Below are 19,979 nucleotides of genomic sequence, written 5' to 3'. Positions count from 1 at the left end.
AACATAACCATGCTGACAGGTCCTTCTTACAATTTGTGACTTCAAATTTCAGAGCGGGCTCTCCCCTCACAAGCAATACTATCAGTTTGTCTCATCAACCATCTCTCCCACTTCTCTGGAAGAGAAGATACTACTTCAAACCTTTTCCTTTCTCTTCAGACTTCTCCTGTCCCCTCGCTCCCTCTCCTCAGTCTCAGCTCATGGCTTCAACTTTTTAAATATTTTTATAAAAAATATAGAACAGTTCATGAATTTGTGTGTCATCTTTGCACAGGGGCTATGCTTATTTTCTCTGAATTGTTAGAATTTTAGGATACATGCTGCCACAGCAAACACATGGCTTCACTTTTATATCACTGAGAAAACAGAAAGAATTGAAAGAAACACCAAATCTATCAGTTTACCTGATTCATCATCAATTTTTTCCTCTCTACCAGATCTTGTGTGTCAATTTACAAATAATACTGTAATATCTTTGATCTGGGAGATAACTCTCCCTTGATCCCATGATCCCTCCCAGTTATTGCACATATATTTGTTCTACTTTATAACAAAGCTCAGTGCTTATCTCCACTTCCTTACATCCATATGTCTCCTCCACCCACTCCAATCTTGGTCCCTCGTGACCTTGGTCCCACTGAAATGCTTTTGTCAAGATCTCCAGTGAAATTCATCTTAGTGTGTCTGATAGTAAGTGCTCAGTTTTCATTCTACTCACCTCTCAGCAGAATTTGAGACAGATGATCACTCCCTCCTTCTTGAAACAATTTCATCGTTTGACTTTCAGATCACCACACAGTCCTCATTTTCCGCTGTCCTCCCTGTCTTCTCCTTCTACTTCTTCTTTGCTGGCTAGCTGTTCTTTCCGTTCTGACCATGAAATACTGGAGGGCTTCCAGTCCCTGGCCTTGACCTTTGGCTCTTGTCTATGATACTCACTCATTCAGCAATCTTATCCAAGCTGGTGCTGTAACTCCTACTGCTCCACAGATAGACCCCCACTGATTTCTCTAGTCCTGACGGCACCGTTGAGCTCCAGACTCTCTACCTGACATCTCTACTTAGGTGTCTTAACAGGTACTTCAAATGAAACATTCAAACATAAATGTTTGGCTTTTCCTCCTGTACACCAAATGTGCTTCTCCCTCAGTCACCCCATTGTTATTAAATGGCAACATCATCCACTCAAGACAAAAAGTAGGAATCACCCTTGACTCCTCCCCTTATCTCTACCCCTCTCCCAATCCATCAGAAAGTCCTGTATCCTCTTAAGAGCATATCCTAGATCTGTCCCCTTTTCTCTATTCCCACCACTATAATTCCAGTTAAAGCTGCTATTTTACCTGAACTATTGCAGTGGCTTCCTCACTGGACTTCCTGCTTCTACTCCTGCCTCCATTCAATCCATTCTCCACACAACAGACAAAATGATCTTTGAAAATGTTCATCATATTAATTGCACTCCCTTTTGGTGTCTTCACACTGCATTGAGAATACAATCCACTTGGCCGTAGTTTGCCAAGTTCCACGTGGTTTGGTCCCTGTTTCACTGTTTTGACTGTATTCCAGCTGTACCATCCTTCCTCAGGCCTGAACACTAGCTATTTCCTCTGCCTGGAATGTGATTCACCTAGACCTATACGTTGCTCCTTCTTGCTGCTCAGTTCTTCATTCAAGTATCAGATAAAATGGTGGAATGACACAGGGAGGAAAATGTAATCCCAGAGCCAAAGTCTTCAGGTTAACGTTAGAAAATCACCAACCACCAGGAAATTGATAGAACTAGGAAAGCAATGAGTTGGAATGAACTTCAAAGTAGGTATACTTTGTGCCTGAGGTGGAGGAGAAATAATAGCTAGAAAGTGAATTGGGAAATGAAAATAATACCAGCTCTACCTTTGAGCACTATGGTACTTTGGGAGGTTGTAAGGAGAGCCCTCCTCTAAAGAGGGCTGCTTGTGGGACAACCAAGTTTCTGATAAGGCAAGGAAGTGAAGGAAGTAGTCTGAGAAAAAGGCTGAGAATACAGAAGATCTTAGAATGGCATACAGAAAAGTAGAAAGAATATTACATAAAAATTTGCATAGGGCTTCCCTGGTGGTGCAGTGGTTGACAGTCCGCCTGCTGATGCAGGGGACACGGGTTCGTGCCCCAGTCCGGGAAGATCCCACATGCCGTGGAGCGGCTGGGCCTGTGAGCCATGGCCGCTGAGCCTGCGCATCCAGAGCCTGTGCTCTGCAGCGGGAGAGGCCACAGCAGTGAGAGGCCCACGTACTGAAAAATAAATAAATAAATAAAATAAAAATTAAAAAATTTGCATAACTACCACATAGATTGTCAGTAATAACATTTTGCTATATTTGCTTCATCTGTCTTTTTTGGTGACTTGTTTCAAGTTATATGCCGATATGAAAATATCAGTGGGCTTCCCTGGTGGCGCAGTGGTTGAGAGTCCGCCTGCTGATGCAGGGGACACGGGTTCGTGCCCCGGTCTGGGAGGATCCCACGTGCTGCGGAGCGGCTGGGCCCGTGAGCCATGGCCGCTGAGCCTGCGCGTCCGGAGCCTGTGCTCCGCAACGGGAGAGGCCACGGCAGTGAGAAGCCCGTGTACCGCAAAAAAAAAAAAAAAAAGAAAATATCAGGACACTTCACCCCTAAATATTTCAGTATGCACTACAAAAGAAGACATTTTTCTGCATAAGTACCATATAAGTGTCACTTCTAATAAAGTCAATATTATGAAAAAAAGGCAGGAGAGAGAATTAATCTAGATTAAAGAAACTTGCAGATATTACAACTCAATGCATTGGGTGGTCTCTGACTGAATGCTGGCTTGAAAGACCACTTTGGGACAATTTGAGAATTTTGAATATAAACTGGGTATTAAATGGTATTAGGGAATATGTGCTGGTTTTGGTAGATGTATTCAGTATAAATTCTATTTTTGGAAAGTAAAATTTTTAAAGATTTGTTTTCACAAGTTTAAGTTGTTTCATTGCAATTTGTTCCCCAGTCTTCTCATGTTTGATTGACAAAATGTGTTTTCTTAACTTTTTGAGACTAGAGTTCAATTGTCATCTAATTTCTATTGTATTTCTTCTGGTTAGGCCCTGTCAGAAATTAAACATTTTATTGCTTTCCTCTTTATTTTTGTGCAGCAAATATTTTTCACTGGTATTATTATATTTTTGGTAAACTCAAATTGTTGATTCTTTTTGTTTACGTAAATTCTTTCTGGTTAGATTGTTTAAAAGTTTTAAAAAGATATAGTGATGAATATTATCCTACTGTTATTACCATTTTCCAAGGACCTATTTCTAAATTCCATGTTAAATAATCCTATAACTTGGGTGATGGTGCAGTCATGATACCATTTAAATAGAAATAGGGGACCACTGAGTTAGAAAGCACGAATAAGTATAAAACCAATTTTTCAAAAAAATTCGCATTCTAGAGAGAGACTTAAGAAGTTTCATGGCAAGTGTGACTGTCTAATGAACACATTCTGGTTTCAGCTTATCTTTTTTTTTGCATAGGGCAATACATGGAAGAATATACTCTAAAATAATAACAAAGTTCATATTTGTAGTAAAATTTGGAGTGATCTTATTTTTGCTTATTTTCTAACTTTTCTCCATGTTCATGTAGCTTTGAAGTAACTTTTAAAAACAAAGGAAAATATTTTAAAGAAAAAATGTTATTGATGGCTAACAGTAGCAAGGAGAAGGGCAAAAAGAAATTTGTTTTTCATGTAAATGTAAAAATGACAACTGCTATCCTTTAAATGCTGAAAGGATAGATAATTATTTAAATATAAGTATAGAAATATATTATTAAAATATAAATTTAAATATATCAAATAAACAATGAAATCTTAAACACTGTGAACAAAATAACAACTTACAGCGTCTGCGGTCATCCCCAGGCCATCATAATACATCACTCCTAGCTGGTAAGCTGCCTGATGATCCTTTTCCTTGATTTCTTCAAACTGTTCTAATGCTTCTTCATACCATCCCTGTAAGCTCCCAGGAAATACTGAATTATTTTCATTATTACCTTAAAGTAATCCCAAATACTTAGTTCCCACCTAAATCTAGCTAGCAGCACCAAACACAAGACAGCAACAAATTTATGGAATTTGCAAGTAAGCTATTGACAACAATCAACACACTATAAAATCAATAAAATAGACCTAAATATGGCAACTGAGGGAACTGACCGGGAGGAACCTGGGTCAGACTCTCTTTGGCTTTCACTCTTACTCTTGGCTATTGCCAAACCGCTCTCTAAATGATAGCCTAGCCCTCTGCTCATTCCAGCCTGCCATATCACCCACTACTCCTGGAGTCTGAGAAAGTTCAGAGCTGGGGCCAAAGACTATGAGAAAAGATAAACATCAGGATATCCGCTACTACTAAATATCCACTATGATATGGCTCTTCCAGTTTTGCCATTTTCTAGTTAGGGAGAAGACACAGAGAAACAAACGTGATTCTCCAAAATTATCTTCCTCCCATACTTCCTATAAAAACCTACATGTTATATGTCATTCATTCAAGGCTCCTCAGCGTTATAGGATATAATAACAAATACGCTAAAGTGTAAGGAACAAAAATGGGGCTTGGGCTTCCCTGGTGGCATAGTGGTTGAGAGTCTGCCTGCCGATGCAGGGGACATGGGTTCGTGCCCTGGTCCAGGAAGATCCCACATGCTGCGGAGCGGCTAGGCCCGTGAGCCATGGCCACTGAGCCTGCGCGTCCAGAGCCTGTGCTCCACAACGGGAGAGGCCACAGCAGTGAGAGGCCTGCATACCGCAAAAAAAAAAAAAGAAAAAAGAAGGAAAAATTGGGGGCTTATGTCTTAATCCAGCATGGAAAATGCCTTACGCCAAAGAATAAATCATTTGTAACAGTGGAAAAAGAGTCTCTGAGTTGGAAGGTCATTACTAGGAAGAGCAGGCCAGAGAAAAGCAACTTTTGGAAAACACAGAAACAACTGAATTTCTCTTTTCATAAACTGTAATTAATCAACAAACTGATAAAATTAATAAAAACAGTACCAAAATGCTAACAAATATTTATCTTAAAGAACACATAACAATGAGTAAATGACTGATTTGTAAAGATTCATTCTCCTTTCTGGCTAGTGTTTGGTCAACATATAAGAGGGCTGGAAAACTCAGAATACTCTATACAGAGGAAGAGAAAGGAAGTCCTTTCAGTTGTTCATGATTTTAAATACCATATACATGCTGGAAAATCTCAGATATATACTTTCAACTCAGACTTCTCCTTTGAGATCTAGAGTCTTACATGTAGTTTCTACTTTGAAACATGTATACTTGGATGACTGAGGGAAATCTCAAACATAAAATGTCCAAAAACTGATCTCCTGATGGTTCCCTCAAAACTCACTCCTCCCCACTTCTCTATTTTTCAGTCCATGATGCCATTACTTGTATCTCCAAAATAAACCCAGGACCCAGCTCCACTGCTGGGTCAAGATCACCATCCTCTCTTGACCCAACTAGTATAATTTTCCCCTAAACTGGTCTTGGTTCTATGCTTCCCTTCCAATCCATTCATCACAGTCTCAAAACACTTCAATGGCTTCTCACTACATTTTAAACAAGGCTTATCTAGAGTCATTCTCTGCCTTGCTGACTATGACATTGGTCTGTTAATTCCTAGAGCTCGCCAAACTCTTCCTCATCTCAGAAACATTGCATTTGTTCTCCCTTCTACCTGGAATGCACTTCTCTGTGGCTGTTTGCATTAACTGTTTCCTTCTCTTCAAGTTTTAGTTTCAACAACAGTTATTTCCACCCTATCCCTAAGTTATTCTCTCTCAGAGTACTCAGTTAATTGCTTTCATAGTACTTTAACTTATTTTTAATTACATATTAATTTAATTTCTTTCACTAGACTGTAAGCTCTATGAAATGGGGACCATTCTAACTCCCTCATCACTGTATAGCTAGTACCTAGCATAATAGTAGCAAATACTTATAAAGCACTTACTAGGTGCCAGGCCCTGTTAGTATTTTTACAATTAACATACCCTCATAATAGCTCTATGAAATGCATATTATTACCCCCTTTTACAGATGAGGAAACTGAGGCACCAAGAGGTTAAGCATTTGTGCCCAAGAATACACTTAACAAGCAACAGAACCATTTTGGAACCTATGCCCAAAGCTGAAAGATCATTCTCTGAACCATTATGCTACATGATCCTCACAGTGACAGGTGCATTATGAGTCCTCAACAAATATTTGTTGCCAGAATGAATGAAGGAGCCATCAAAAGATAAGTAAGTGGGATATAGGTGAACAGCTGCCCAAACATTCAATGGATAGTGAGGGGTTGGGGACAGCTGGTCCCTTTTCACATCTTCCCTTGGGGTTCAATGAACAACTGAAGCTATATTGCTGAAGCTGGAGTGATAGTTTGCATAGGTCCTCCTAGACCTACTTTGCAAACCTCAGCATAATGTGGATAAAGAGGGAAATTCCCTCCTTACTCCATATAGGAACATATAAAGCTGCCTTTAAGTACTAGATAAGAATCAGGATTTTTAATTGTTAATAAAATGAAAATATTTTATAAATGATGTTGAATATATCAGGCAAAATATAAAAATTAGATTTTTAATTTATCATGTGAAAATGGATTTCATACCAAAATGACTCCTATAAATGACATTAATTAGAATGACTTTTATGGAGAAAGGATGAATATCTCCATAAGCTGGGACCAATTTATCATACTTAAATCCACAACCGTAATCTATGGAATTTGACAGAATTTCCCTGGTTTAACAATGTAAGGAACTCTATAGGAAATTTTGCTATGAAGATCTAATAGCAGCTTTATATGAAAACAAATCAACAAAAAATGATCCCTCTTCAAAATACAGTTGACCTCGTAGGAAATACGCCAGAGTATCCCCTCTTCTTATTCTTTCCTTCAAGAGGTGCAATGCCTTATCCACCAAACTAGCATGGCTGTAATGATCTGATTTTTTAAAAAGTAAAGAATTCCATCTTTATCTATACAATATGAATTTTCTCTCTTAAAGTAATAAATTAAATAGAATTCATCTGACACTGTTTATACTAGTTTCCTTCCTAGTTCTCATTCCTAAAACTGACCTCCTTAGTTCAAGGAAAAAGCACTACCTTAGAAAAAGAAAGCACTATCACAATACCTGACACTGTGGCCTTATATAATTAAGAAATATATTGGCTGTTTGTCAAACTAACCCTCTTTCCTACTAGGCAGGAGCTCTAGCAATGCAGTCTATGTGGAATTCTTTAGACAAAGCTGGCCTGTGGGTGAGTGAAATTCTTAATTTGAGCCTTAATTAGAACTACTCTAACTGGATGAGCTAACCATCCCCAATTTAATTTTTTTAAGTCTATAGAAAAAAATGGTAGCTTTAAATGCTAATTTCAAGTAAAGTATGGTACTGTTCTCTTTAACAGAACTGACATCTGGCTTCTCTTTTCCAGAAGGGTGTCCTAAAGTCCTGAGAGTAAATCAGGATCAGGATCTCATTATGAAACCTCTTCACTGATGATTTGCTACCAGGTAGGTTCAAGCAATTTCACAGATTCCTACAGAAAAGCTAGAAAGGACTGTAAACTTAACCACTTTCTTGCCAGCAGTAAGACTCATATTTCTTGTCCCTTTTGCTCTGGTGTACCTAATTAACTTTTAGTGAAAATATTATCAGGATTTATACCAGTCTTTTCCTTCCTCCATTGGAAGAGTTTTTGGTTCTTAGCAGCATAGTGGGATAGAGAAGTATAAAAGGGGTTCTTGGGCAACTTTTCACTGGTCAACTTCATCCTGTCTCCACAGTGGGTATTCTGTAAATTAAAAAATTATATTAAAAAATAATATGGTAGAATCTTCCCCCAGAAAATGCAAAAAGAGACTCCACTCCAACTTGGCAGGCACTATAAAAAGCATCTTCCTCTCATCACCTAGGGATAGGGCACCAAACTACCAGCTCTGGGATGTGAACATTCCTTCTTAGGAAACAAGGACCCTCTATAGCTATGAGAAGCACAGCACTCCTCCATGTCTGTTTCCACAGCATGGGATTAATGATCAGAGCTGTTTGCAAATCCTTTCTGGCTATGAGATCACACACTCCAGTGAGTCATGTCACCCACCACAGCTGCTGCCACTAGTAGGAATTGGTGACACTGCCCATAGATGCAGTTCCTGTGCACTGTACCTTCCTGTTGCCTTATAACTGAAGCTCATCAAACTAATCCATTTTAAATGAAAGCATTTGTCTATTTTACCTGGGAATACACTTTATTTTAGTTGTGTTGTTCAGTTTTATCTTCCTGTCTGTATTGGATTGCCATGTCATAAGGTGGATCACAGTTGAAGGGAAAATCAGAGCCTTCATATAAAATGTAGAGGCCACCTCATCTGGGATGAAGGAGTCCAGGTTGGCCTAGGCTCAGGGTAGTGAGACAGCAAACTCAGTTTTTGCTATGCTTTTTTGGAATCCTTGGAATTCCACTGTTACAGCAGGCTTTCACCAATCAGGAACAAGCTTCCAGTAAAGGTTCCCGATTGGTGGTGAAGAGAACTCAACAGACCTTTAGTATTATTGGAAAGCAGCATTTATACAATTTCATGATACTATTTTCGACAATAGATTGCTTCATTAATGAGAATGAAGTGCAGAAAAGGTAGATAATTCAGTATATCAGAGAGAAAAAATCACCGAAGTATCTGTGATTTTGGAAGAGTCATATAATCTTCTTAAGAGTCAAGTTCCTCATCTGTAGTTTAGACTATAAGTAGTTTGAACTAGAGGATTTCAAAACGTCTGTCCCTAGATATGTAAAATTCTTTGATTATAGGACTCCAAAAATCTATGGTTGTACTAGTAAATATAAAAGCTTCCAATGAACTTTAGGGTGAAGCAATATTAGGTGAAGTATTTAGAAGAAAGACAATCCAAACAGGATGATGTCCATAGCACCATCAGTTTACTCAGAAACTGGTTATAGAAGTTTTTATTTCACTGAAGACTTAAGCCCATGTGCTATTGTATCCAAAAAGGCTAAGAAAAAAGTTGACACATTCAGGAAGGTCATCAGAAAAGAAACAAATCAGAAAGCAAAATCCATTTAAACTCACGTTGCCTTCTGTGGTTACAATACTCCACAGGGTTTCTGTTGCTGAAGCTTAAAAGAATATTTGGGGAGGACCTAGAAAATATAAGCAAAGATTTATTGAGCTCTTACTATAGGCCAGGATTTGTTCTTTGTTCTAAGTGCTTTACAGGTACTAACTCCTACAAAACTTTATGAAATACAGGTTGTTATGAGGCCCACTTAATGTGGGAGGAAACTGAGGCACCAGTGAAGAAGTTAAGCAACTTGCCTCAGATCACAGGGCTGGGAGGTGGGACAGCTGGGATGCCAGAGCGCCTGTGTACTTCATCATTATTCCATACTGTTCTCCAAAAAGCAGAGCTAACATGATTGTTTAAAATGGCAGGACTCCCATAAGAGGGTAAGCTAAAATTCAGTACTTTTTAATTTCAGAAAATGAGAACTAAGAGAAGATTTTAAACAGCAAGAGTATATGTTTATTTCTGCCAAATCTTGGGATAAGATATAAAATTATAATTTGAAACTTGACAAGTGTTTGCATAGCATGCAGTGAATTTAGAAAATGCTATAATAGAAATTATAGACCTTAATCGATGATGTAAAATCTGAAAGAAAGATATGATTTTAAAAGGAAGGGCAGGTGTGGTAGACACTGACGGTGACCTTCCAGACCCTCTTTACTAGTTAGTGCCCTGTCTCCAGTGCTGTGAATGTTAATTGCTTAAGGTTGTGCAACCACCACCAATATCTAATTCTGGAACATTTTCATCACTCTAAAAGAAACCCTGTAGAAATTAGCAGTCACTCCCCAATCTTTTCCTCCTTTCAGCCCCTAGCAATCACTAATCTACCTTCTGTCTCTACAGATATGTCTATTCTGCATATTTCATATAAATGGAATCATACAGTATGTGGCCTTTTGTGTCTGGCTTCTTTTACATAATGTTTACAAGGTTCGTGCATGTTGTAGCATGTATCAGTACTTCGTTCCTATTTTTGGCTGAATAATATTTCATTATACGGATATAACACATTTAAAAAAATCTGTTCATCATCTGATGAGCATTTGAGTTGTTTCTAGCTTTTGGCTATCCTGAATAATGCTGGTAGTTTTCACGTACTTGTTTTTGTGTAGACATAGGTTTTCAATTCTTTTGGGTATAAACCTAGGAGGGGGATTGCTGGGTCACATGGTAATTCTATGTTTAAGATTTTGAGAAATTGCCAAACTGTTTTCCAAAGTGGCCTTTTGCTTTTCCACCATCAATGTGTGAGGGTTCCACATCCTCACCGACACTGGTTATTGTTCATCTTTCTGATAATAGCCATCCTAGTGGATGTGAAGTGTTATCTTGTGGTTCTGATTTGCATTTCCATAATGAAAAATGATGTTGAGACTCTTTTCATGGGCTTATTGGCCACCTGTTTATCTTCTTTGGAGTGATGTTAATCCTTTGCCAATTTTGTAGTTGGGCTGTCCTTTTATGGCTGAGTTATAAACATTCTTTATATATTCTAGATACTGGACTCTTATCAGGTATATAATTTGCAAATATTTTCTCCCATTCTATGGGGTCTTTTCACTTTCTTGTTTCTTTTGATCCCTCAATTTTTTTTTAATTTGATGAAGTCCATTTAAAAAATATTCCCAAATCTTTTCTTGTAATTTTTTTCTTTTTTAAAAATCATTTTGAGGTATGATTGACATATAAAAAGCTGTATATATTTAATGTGTACAACCTGATGGGGTTGGACGTAAATAGATACCCATGAAACCATCACCACAATCAATGCTAAGTATATTCATCATCTCCAAAAGTTTCTTCCCACCTAATTTATTTGAACACTAAGCATAAGATCTACCCTCTCAGCAAAATTTTAAGTATACAACACAATACCGTTAACTGTAGGCACTGGGCTGTGCAGTAGATCTCTAGTGCTTGCATAACTGACACTTTATACCCTCTGCCCACCACCTCCTCATTCCACTCCCCCAAACCCCTAGGAACCACCATTCTCCTCTCTGCTTCTATGAGTCTATTTTAGATCCCTCGTACAAGTAGGATCATGTTATATTTGTTCTTCTGTGTCTGGCTTATTTCAGTTTGCATAATGTCCTCCAGGTTCTAAGGCTGAATAATATTCCATTTACGTAGCTACCACATTATCTTCTCATTCAGTGACAGGCATTTAGGTTGCTTCCATGTCTTGGCTACTGTGAATAATGCCACAGTGAATGTGGAGGGAAAAATCTCTCTTTGAGATTCTAATTTCAAATCCTCTGGCTATATGCCCAGAAGTGGGGCTGCTGAATCATATGGTAGTTCTATTTTGAATACTTTGAGGAAGAGCGATAGATACTGCTTTCCATAGTGGATGCACCGATTTACAGACCTAATTCTCAAAGTATTTTGGTTACTTAGTTCTTAAAAAACATTAAGCATGTAAGAAATTTATCAATGGCACCTGCATAAAATAATTGGATAATAAAAATGATTTAGTAGATAATTTGGGAAAATGTGTCAAAAGTTTGAAACTCAGTTGTTTTACTTAAAAATTACACATTATTTAAAGTAGCTGGAAAATGTAGAATATTAGATATATGCTTTGAGTAGAACTTATCTTGACATCATATATTACTATTATTTAGTTGTTTTAATTATTACTTGATTAGTAAAACCAACATTTTATCTATATATTTTCTCCTCTTAGGGACAAAGATTAATTTGAGTAGGATGTTAACAAATTTTGACAAATCGGAGTTACTCTAAGAAAATGAGTTTCAACTTTCTACACTAGATAAATTATATATCAAATATATCAATTAGCTATGGCCTACACAAAAAATATAATGCATGCTTTTTCTGAAGGTATTCTATATATTCAGCTACTCTGTTTCCTAAATGAAAGAAATAGGTTGCACAATCAATGCAGTAAGAGCCCTCTTATCTGGTATTATTGGGACTTGTAGTTTATCAATTAAACAAGAATCAAGTGGAAATTAATGTGAGTATACAAACATATTATATACATTTTAACTTAAAATATGTAAATATATAGTTATTTTCCCACCTTTTCACTTAGGGTCAGAAGCTATTTCTTTAAATAGAGGATGAATGTGAGAGTTCGGAACTGTCTTTCTTGCATAAACCATATACATACAAATTCCAGATTACGTTTCTTTAAAATGGAATATGAATTGACAAATGCCTGTGGAACAATTTGAGGGTAGAACTCTTTCTCCCCATCCTTTACAGGTGATTTATCCTCACCTGCTTTGAAAGCATTTTTCTTAGCTACTTGAGGAATCTGAAAGCATTCAATTTAGTCTTCTTAAAAATTATAGCTCTCACTTCTTACCCATATCTCGCCAGTTATATAATATTTAATTATATTACATATTATAATAATCCTTATAGTGTGAAAAAAAATTCAAACTGATGTGATCCCAAGTAACTGAGTATTCTACAGAACAGCCTGATAAGATCTCCCAGTGACCAATGCAACTGGCAGTGTGTTTTACAGAGGAACTAAAGTGTATTGGTTAATCAGAATAAAAAATTAAATAGTGATCAGAATAAAAAGTAATAAAGTTGTGAGAAATTGTGAGATTTTTCATTCCTTGTTTTATTAAAACTAGCTTCATACTGGTTTAGGTATCTTCTGTCATTACTAAATCTAGAAAATTAACTAAGTGTAACTTTTGCAGTTTGAGGTACGACAGCAAAACTAGCATAAATTTCTTTTTCCTTCTTCACAATTTCACAAACAGAAAATTTGTTCTTACTGTAGATCTCAACAACCTCAGTGTTTGATTTCTTATCTTTCCTTATTACATCAAGAATTTTCACCTTTTTACTTAAAGGAAGGACTTTATAACTTCTTTGGCACATCTGAATTGCCAGCATCACTACTCTTGTGCTTTGGGGCCATTATTAAGTAAATAAGGGTTACTTGAACACGGTAACCCAGTAAATCTGATAACCCAGATGGCTACTAGGTGACTAACCTTGACAAAGGGATGATTCCCCTCCCAGGAGGGATGGAGATGGAGTGAGATTTCATCATGCTACTCAGGGCGGCATGCAATTTAAAATTTATGAATTGTTTATTTCTGTAATTTTCCATTTAATATTTTCAGACCATGGTTGGTCTGAAACCACAGAAATTGAAAATGCGGATAACGGGGGACTACTGTAATTTTCTCTTTCTGTTCCAGGATCCTATCCTGGTTATCACACTACATTTAGTCATCATGTCTCCTTAGCCTCCTCTGGTCTATGACAGATTCTCAGGTTTTCCTTGTTTTTTTTATAACTTTGACAGTTTTGTACTGGCCAGATATCCTGTAGAATGTCTCCCAACCTGGGTTTACCTGATATTTTACTCATGGTTAGACTTGGGTTATGGACTTTTGGGAAGATGCAGAGATGAAGTATCCTTCTCAACACATCATATCAGGGGTGCATGCTATCATCATGACTTATCACTGATAATAGTAACAAATACCTGGCCAGGGTAGTGTTTCACAGGTTTCTCCACTGTAAAGTTACCTTCCCCTCTTCCTATACTCTTACTCTTCAGAAGCAAGGCATTATGCATAGCCCACACTCAAGAGGACAGGGTGGGGAGAGGATTAATCTCTATTTCCTGGAGTGGGGAGTGTCTACATGAAGTATCTGGAATTCTTTTGTAAAGAAGAGTTGCCTTTTCACTCCTTCTCGCCTTCCTTCCCTTCCCTCCCTCCCTCCCTTCCATCTATCTGTCTATCTAAATATCTATCTATCCTTTGTGCCACAATATCCTGGAGCAGCAGTTGTTTATAATAACTATATAATTTATCACCTTCTCCAAGAAGTTTGAGTAAGCAAGGCTGGAAGGGTTTATATAATAAGGCACAAGAAGAATTTATTTGTGGGAAATCTTTTGCTTTTACAATCATCCAAGGATCATACATGGATTTCCTGACTGCGCATGCCAGTGAAGGCAGAATTACATTTGATTAGTTCAAACACATCTACCAGCAAATTAAACATAAGTAGAATCAGCAATGCTTGGAAGAGTGACTGCTGAATATGCATCTTAGACCATCTTCCACTTTAGAAAATTGATCCCACTTGCTACATGTTCAGTAAAATCTCCAGTTACTTGCCAGTAAGATATTGTCCCCCAAATGTATTTATTCTGTATATTTTTGTACTCTACCAGCTTTGTTCAGTTTTTAGACGGCTTTTAGGCCCATTTTTAAGACTAAACCAAATACTTACCTGAGATATAAAGAATTTTTTGGAAACATTATGAGCAATGGACAAGTATGCAGTGATTAAAGGGACAAAAGCTTTAACAACTACTCACAACATTCCCTTTCCTTGTGAAATTTAAATATGTCACAGGAAGTTAACAATAATTACCAGATTTAATGCATGCTGAACAGAATCTTGTTTTCAAGAGAAAGGATGTAATGTGGAAGTGCATGCATCACACAAATACCCCACTGCATAATATGTTAAGTGTAAAACCTATGTTTAGAACCCTAGGAACTTCTTTGATAATACCTTGTATTAGTTAGGAAATCCTGAAAATGAACATCTGTGCAAATTTGAAGCTTTATTATATGCTTTGAAAAACAGTACCTACGTAATTGAAAAACATGAGAAAAGGAAAATTGGCAATATGGACATGTGTTCTCATGTATCTCTGACATTCTTTAAATAGCGTAAAAAAGGTACTGTGAATAGTTTAAATATTAAAAAAAAAGAACACAAGTACGATTCTATATATGTGTTTGAACATAAATACATATACACGTTTATGTTCGAGTATGCATATAAACAAAGACGTTTAAAACTACCTCTTTGCAAATAAAGGAGCAAAGAGCATTTTGCTCACCATCCAAGTCTTCAAAGATTAACCCGCTGCAGCCGCTGAACAATAAGGCACTGGATGCTTCAGATGAAGAGATTAAGGTGATAACAGGATGGGCACTCTGTGCTTCAGAGGAAATTTAAAGATGAAAACGGGAGGCTCTGTGCTTTGGACAAACAGGCCCTTAGACAGATGCATTTCACGAAGTTTTTTTTTTTTTTTTTCGGTACGCGGGCCTCTCACTGCTGTGGCCTCTCCCGTTGCGGAGCACAGGTTCCGGACGCGCAGGCTCAGCGGCCATGGCTCACGGGCCCAGCCACTCCGCGGCATGTGGGATCTTCCCGGACCGGGGCACGAACCCGTGTCCCCTGCATCGGCAGGCAGACTCTCAACCACTGCGCCACCAGGGAAGCCCTCACGAAGAGTTTTAATGAACCCCGCTTCCCATACATAGAAAAGCCCTATAATCATTAACTTGGGATATCTGTTCTTTGTGACGAGCAGTGACCTTTTACCAAGATACATTTGACTGCACGTGTTCCCTAACAACAACAACAAAATCACATATAAAGTAGCCTCCCCCCACCTCTCTGGAGCAGTTCCTCAGAGCTATCCGAAGGCTGTCTCTGGGGCTACAGTCCTCAGTAAGACCCTGAATAAACCTTAACTCACACCTCTCATGTTGTGCATTTTTCTCTCAGTTGACACTTTGGATCACTGCATAAGTCTAGTAATATGAATTACTGCAAAATTATTTTATGGCTCTTATTACAAAATAAACAGTAAACCGTAACCAAAATTAGAACTAAAAGGCCACCTGTCTTCACAGGACAATGAGCTCGCCCTCTACAAGCATAACAAACTATCTTTCAGTCCTGCTATCAAAGGTATCAGCAGATAGAAGGGAATCGCTGAAGATGTTAGGGAAAATACATATATGGCTGGAGCTTTAGCTTTCAGCTAGATTAGCCCGGAAAAAAAAAGTGCTTAGGAAAAGAGTCCAGAGATTATCTGATAGGCGGTCATTGGCTACGGTTTGAAGTCAGGATGTCTGTCTGTTCCTAAAGCTTTACAAAAACGAATGACTCAAGCTAAAGGAATGGCTCAGCATGAAGAGCTCCGGGGAGCCTTCCTCCCGCCACGCCCCAGCGGTTCAGAGCAAGGCAGCCCTGCCCACGGGGAAGAGCCCCACGGGGAAGAGCCCCACGGGTCCTCAGCGTCCACGGCCCGGGCCCTTCGTTTATCCCCTAACTCTCCACATGATGAGTGGGGGGCTCCCGCCTCAGCAAACTCAGGGCTAAAAGCTGGGGACCCTCAACACCTCCCTAGGCGGCAAGGCCAGCACTGCGCCTAACCCACTTCCAAGAGGGGACCCATTACAGTGGTTGGCTCGTTTTACATCGTTCCCAGAACGGACGTGGTATAATGTTAAACCCGAAAGGGTGGGGTTTGATAAACCATTTAAACCAGATGTTCAGTCCCGGGAGGGCGTGAGCCCTGACAAAGGCGAGAGGGGTGCTGGAACTGGGGATGGGGGTGGGGGCAGTCCCTGCGGGAAAACCCATCCCCTTAGCTCACCTTAGCCGCCCCTCCGCCTACCCCCCACATCGCCCCCCCAGCTTCCGCTTTCCTCCCTAAACGTCCAAGGCCTTGAGGGACAGAGCCAAGCCTGGGGCGACTTTGAACGCGAGACAAGAAGGAATTTTCATTCCTCAGGAGCCGGAGGTTGGGACCCCGGCGCCAGCACCAAGCGTAGCAGCTTCCAAAGGTCGTGTTGCAAGCCGAGCTCCTTGTAGCTCCCTGGTTTCCTGGTTACGTGCGTGCCAGCAAAAACCAAAACCTCCGCCCGTGACTTCCGCTTCCCCAAAGGGCGTAAAGAGGTGAGCACGACAGCCTGAGACGTGTCGAACTCAGCGCGCCTCATGGCGGCCGCTGAAGCCCAGCTGCCCGGAATCCCGTCCCTCACGACGCACGCGCACAGGGGCTCCGGGGAGCGGCCCGGGGCCCCGCCCCAAGGTGGGCGGGCCTGACAACTCAAGCTGGGCCAATCAGCTGGCAGACCCGCGCTGCCTCCTCCTCCTTTCTCCCCGCCGGCCTTTCTGGGTTCCCGGTTGCACGTGTCAGTGTTTGTGTACGTGCGGCTGCAGCTGGGCGGAGGAACACCGGCAGCCCAGGGTTGGGCTGCTGGGGCGCAGCCAGAGCTGTGGCGCGGCGGGGAGGGGCCGGTCCGCTGGCCCTGGGGATCTTTAAATTCTCCTGCTCTTGGGCGACCTGTGCTCTTACCTGTTTGTCTGCAGCGAGCGCCTCACCGCTCTGCTCTCCCAAGCACTCCAGTCCTCTACTTTAGGTGGGAGATGCTGTTGCTCGATTGCAACCCCGAGGTGAGACTCAGGCTGCTTTTGCCCTGCAGGCTTAAGTCTTCTAGTGAGGGCTAGCTAGGGTGATGGCTTACTGACCACTTGGCGTTGCCAAGTCAAGCCTCTTCAGAGTTGGAAGGTTTTTGGAGTGGAGGAAGATGTTCAATCCCGGGAGGGCGTGAGCCTTGACAAAGGCGAGGGCGGTGCTGGAGCTGTTCTTTTCTCGCAGGTGGATAGTCTGAGGCATCTGCTGGAGACCGGAGCCTCCGTCAACGCACCCCCGGATCCCTGTGAGCAGTCGCCTGTCCACTTGGCCGCAGGTGGAGGCCTTGCTTGCTTTCTTCTCTGGCAGCTGCAGACCGGCGCTGACCTCAACCAACAGGTAACTAGGTAACTGATGGTTGCCATGTGCAACCCTCCCCCTCCACCCCAAATCCACACAAACACTTCTTAGACGCCGAGATATTCAGTCGTTTCGGTTATTAGAAACATGACTGTCGCAGCGATGTCCAATAGAAATATAATGTGAGACACGTATGTTAAGATTTTCTAGTAGCCACATTAATGAAGTAAAACGAAACATGAAAATTTTAGTAACCTAACCCAATTAATCCAAAATATTATCATTTCATATGTAATCAATATAAAACATTACTGATAGATATTTTACATTTTCTTTTCGTGTGTCTTCTCCATCTGCTGTGTATTTTACATTTACAGCACATTTCAATTCAGACTAGCCACATTTCAGGTGCTCATTAGCTGGATATATGGTTGCTGGCTACTACATCGGACAGCATTTACAAGGTCTACAGTTCATTTCCAAAGGAACAATTGCTCCATTACCAAATTAAAAGTCTCAGGATCGCAATACTTGTGAGGCATGCTCACAACCAGTACAATTCTGCACAGAACTTTCTTAGGGTAGTTTACATCTTCATTGAATATTAAAGTATGGTGAATTTTAAATTGTAATTTTTTTTACTTCTGTAGGATTCTATTTTGCTTTTATTCACTTAAAATTTAATGTATGTTTGTAGCTGTGGCTGCACATATTTTTATTAATGACAACTTTGTATTTAATAGGGCACTAAGTGAATTTTATTTAAAAAAAAGAATTAAAAAATTCGGTCCAGTACACCGCATTTCTAACCCCGCTTCCTCAAATAGCTTCCTAAAACAATAGACTTGACCCACCAACTTCCACTAGAGTGTTTCGGGGAGAGACTAAAATGTGCTGTTTTGTCTGTAAGGATGTTTTTGGAGAAGCTCCACTACACAAGGCAGCAAAAGTTGGAAGCCTGGAATGCCTCAGCCTGCTTGTAGCCAGTGACGCCCAAATTGAGTAAGTATGAAATCAGTGGCTTCAAATTTTATATTTTCTTGGATTAAACTAATCAGACTCCTACAGCTTAATTACATGATGCTTGCCATTGATAATTTAATGTTAACATTTAAATGTTAACTTAGGCTGTTAATGACATCTAATACTATGTATTCGTCAATTTTAATAAAAAATGGATTCTAAGCAATCAGAGATACAGTTCTACTCATCTGTCATGGCAGTGTTACATCTTAGTTTTGGTTTAGAAAAGCCATTCTATAGAAGTTCTCGCTGACTTCCTTTGCGTACATAACTCATTGTAGTGAACAAAGAATACTCTTTCATTCGTGCAAAAATAAAATGCCCACTCTGTGCTGTACTCTGTGCTAGCCATTGAGGATAAATAGTGAGCAAAAATGGAATTCCTCTATGCTTCCTTTACCTCTTCTATTCTGCAACCAACATTTGTATGAGCCCAAAGCGCCTTTGTTAGGAAGATATAAAAAAAGGCTAAACAATTGTCAACTTTTACTTAACTAATTTTTTGTCTCAAATTCAGTTTATGTAATAAGAATGGGCAAACAGCTGAAGATCTTGCTTGGTCATGTGGATTTCCAGAATGTGGCAAGTTTCTTACAACAATTAAATGTATGCAGACAATAAAACCAAGTGAACAATCCAATAAAGATCATTGTGTTCCAGTGCTCAGACAGAAACGAAGTTTTGGAAGTAAAGAAGATACAAATGGGAAAAGGAAGTGTTGGTACGGAATTCATAGTTTCTTCTTTCTTCCTCCCTCAAGGATCTCTTATTTAGCACAGAATTTATTGTTTCGTTTAAATATCGGCAGTCTTATTTCTAGTATAACTTTTCATTCTCATTAACACATTTTAATACTGGTTGTAGTAACTACTACTAGATTCTAGAGACCTAAAATTGTCCTGCATGGTGGAAGATTGGGAAGGAAACCTTTTTTAAAAAAGTTTTTAATGTTAATATGTTTTTTAACAACAGATGTCGTATTGGTTATGAAGAGGTGTGGAGAAGGTCTTCACTTCATGCAGATTTACTGCTCAGCTACAAGCTATGGCTTTTGGCTCATCAAGTGTGTCTAAACACCTTCTAAGAAGGAGGAAAACTTTCTTCTAAGGGAAGATAACATTCAAGAATACATGTATTTACATGCCTGTAACATTCTGGTTGTGCATGCTTTGCCTTTTAATTTATTAAAGGAATGTCTAAAGAATAAATTCTTTTCTTTGTGTAATATTTACAACCTTTA

The 19,979-nt window shown here is 39.5% G+C and overlaps 2 protein-coding genes across 4 annotated transcripts in view; one reads left to right on the top strand and one right to left on the bottom strand.

Moving 5' to 3' along the window:
* The window catches only part of LRP2BP (LRP2 binding protein), a gene marked incomplete at both ends in the record, with an annotated part of 36,950 nt that extends 29,080 nt beyond the window's left edge, over positions 1-7,870 (bottom strand). The window contains 3 exons of one of the 3 annotated variants that reach the window (XM_079726746.1): positions 3,905-4,018; positions 6,907-7,019; positions 7,750-7,870. In XM_079726746.1, coding sequence (XP_079582872.1) covers positions 3,905-4,018; positions 6,907-7,019; positions 7,750-7,855 — 333 coding nt within the window. Of the gene's footprint in view, positions 1-3,904; positions 4,019-6,906; positions 7,020-7,737 lie in introns of all 3 variants that reach the window. The other 2 variants (XM_079726744.1, XM_079726745.1) reach the window with 2 other exon arrangements.
* A 9,499-nt stretch (positions 7,871-17,369) lies between these two features.
* On the top strand, positions 17,370-19,940 carry ANKRD37 (ankyrin repeat domain 37). Its single transcript, XM_079726774.1, has 5 exons — positions 17,370-17,397; positions 17,603-17,755; positions 18,627-18,718; positions 19,257-19,460; positions 19,712-19,940. Coding segments are annotated over exons 1-5 (477 nt in total). The 5' UTR covers position 17,370; the 3' UTR covers positions 19,713-19,940.
* Positions 19,941-19,979: the final 39 nt, after the last annotated feature.

This window comes from Hyperoodon ampullatus, assembly GCF_949752795.1.
Source record: "Hyperoodon ampullatus genome assembly, chromosome: 20".
NCBI lineage: Eukaryota > Metazoa > Chordata > Mammalia > Artiodactyla > Ziphiidae > Hyperoodon > Hyperoodon ampullatus.
This window is presented reverse-complemented; position numbering and strand designations above follow the sequence as displayed.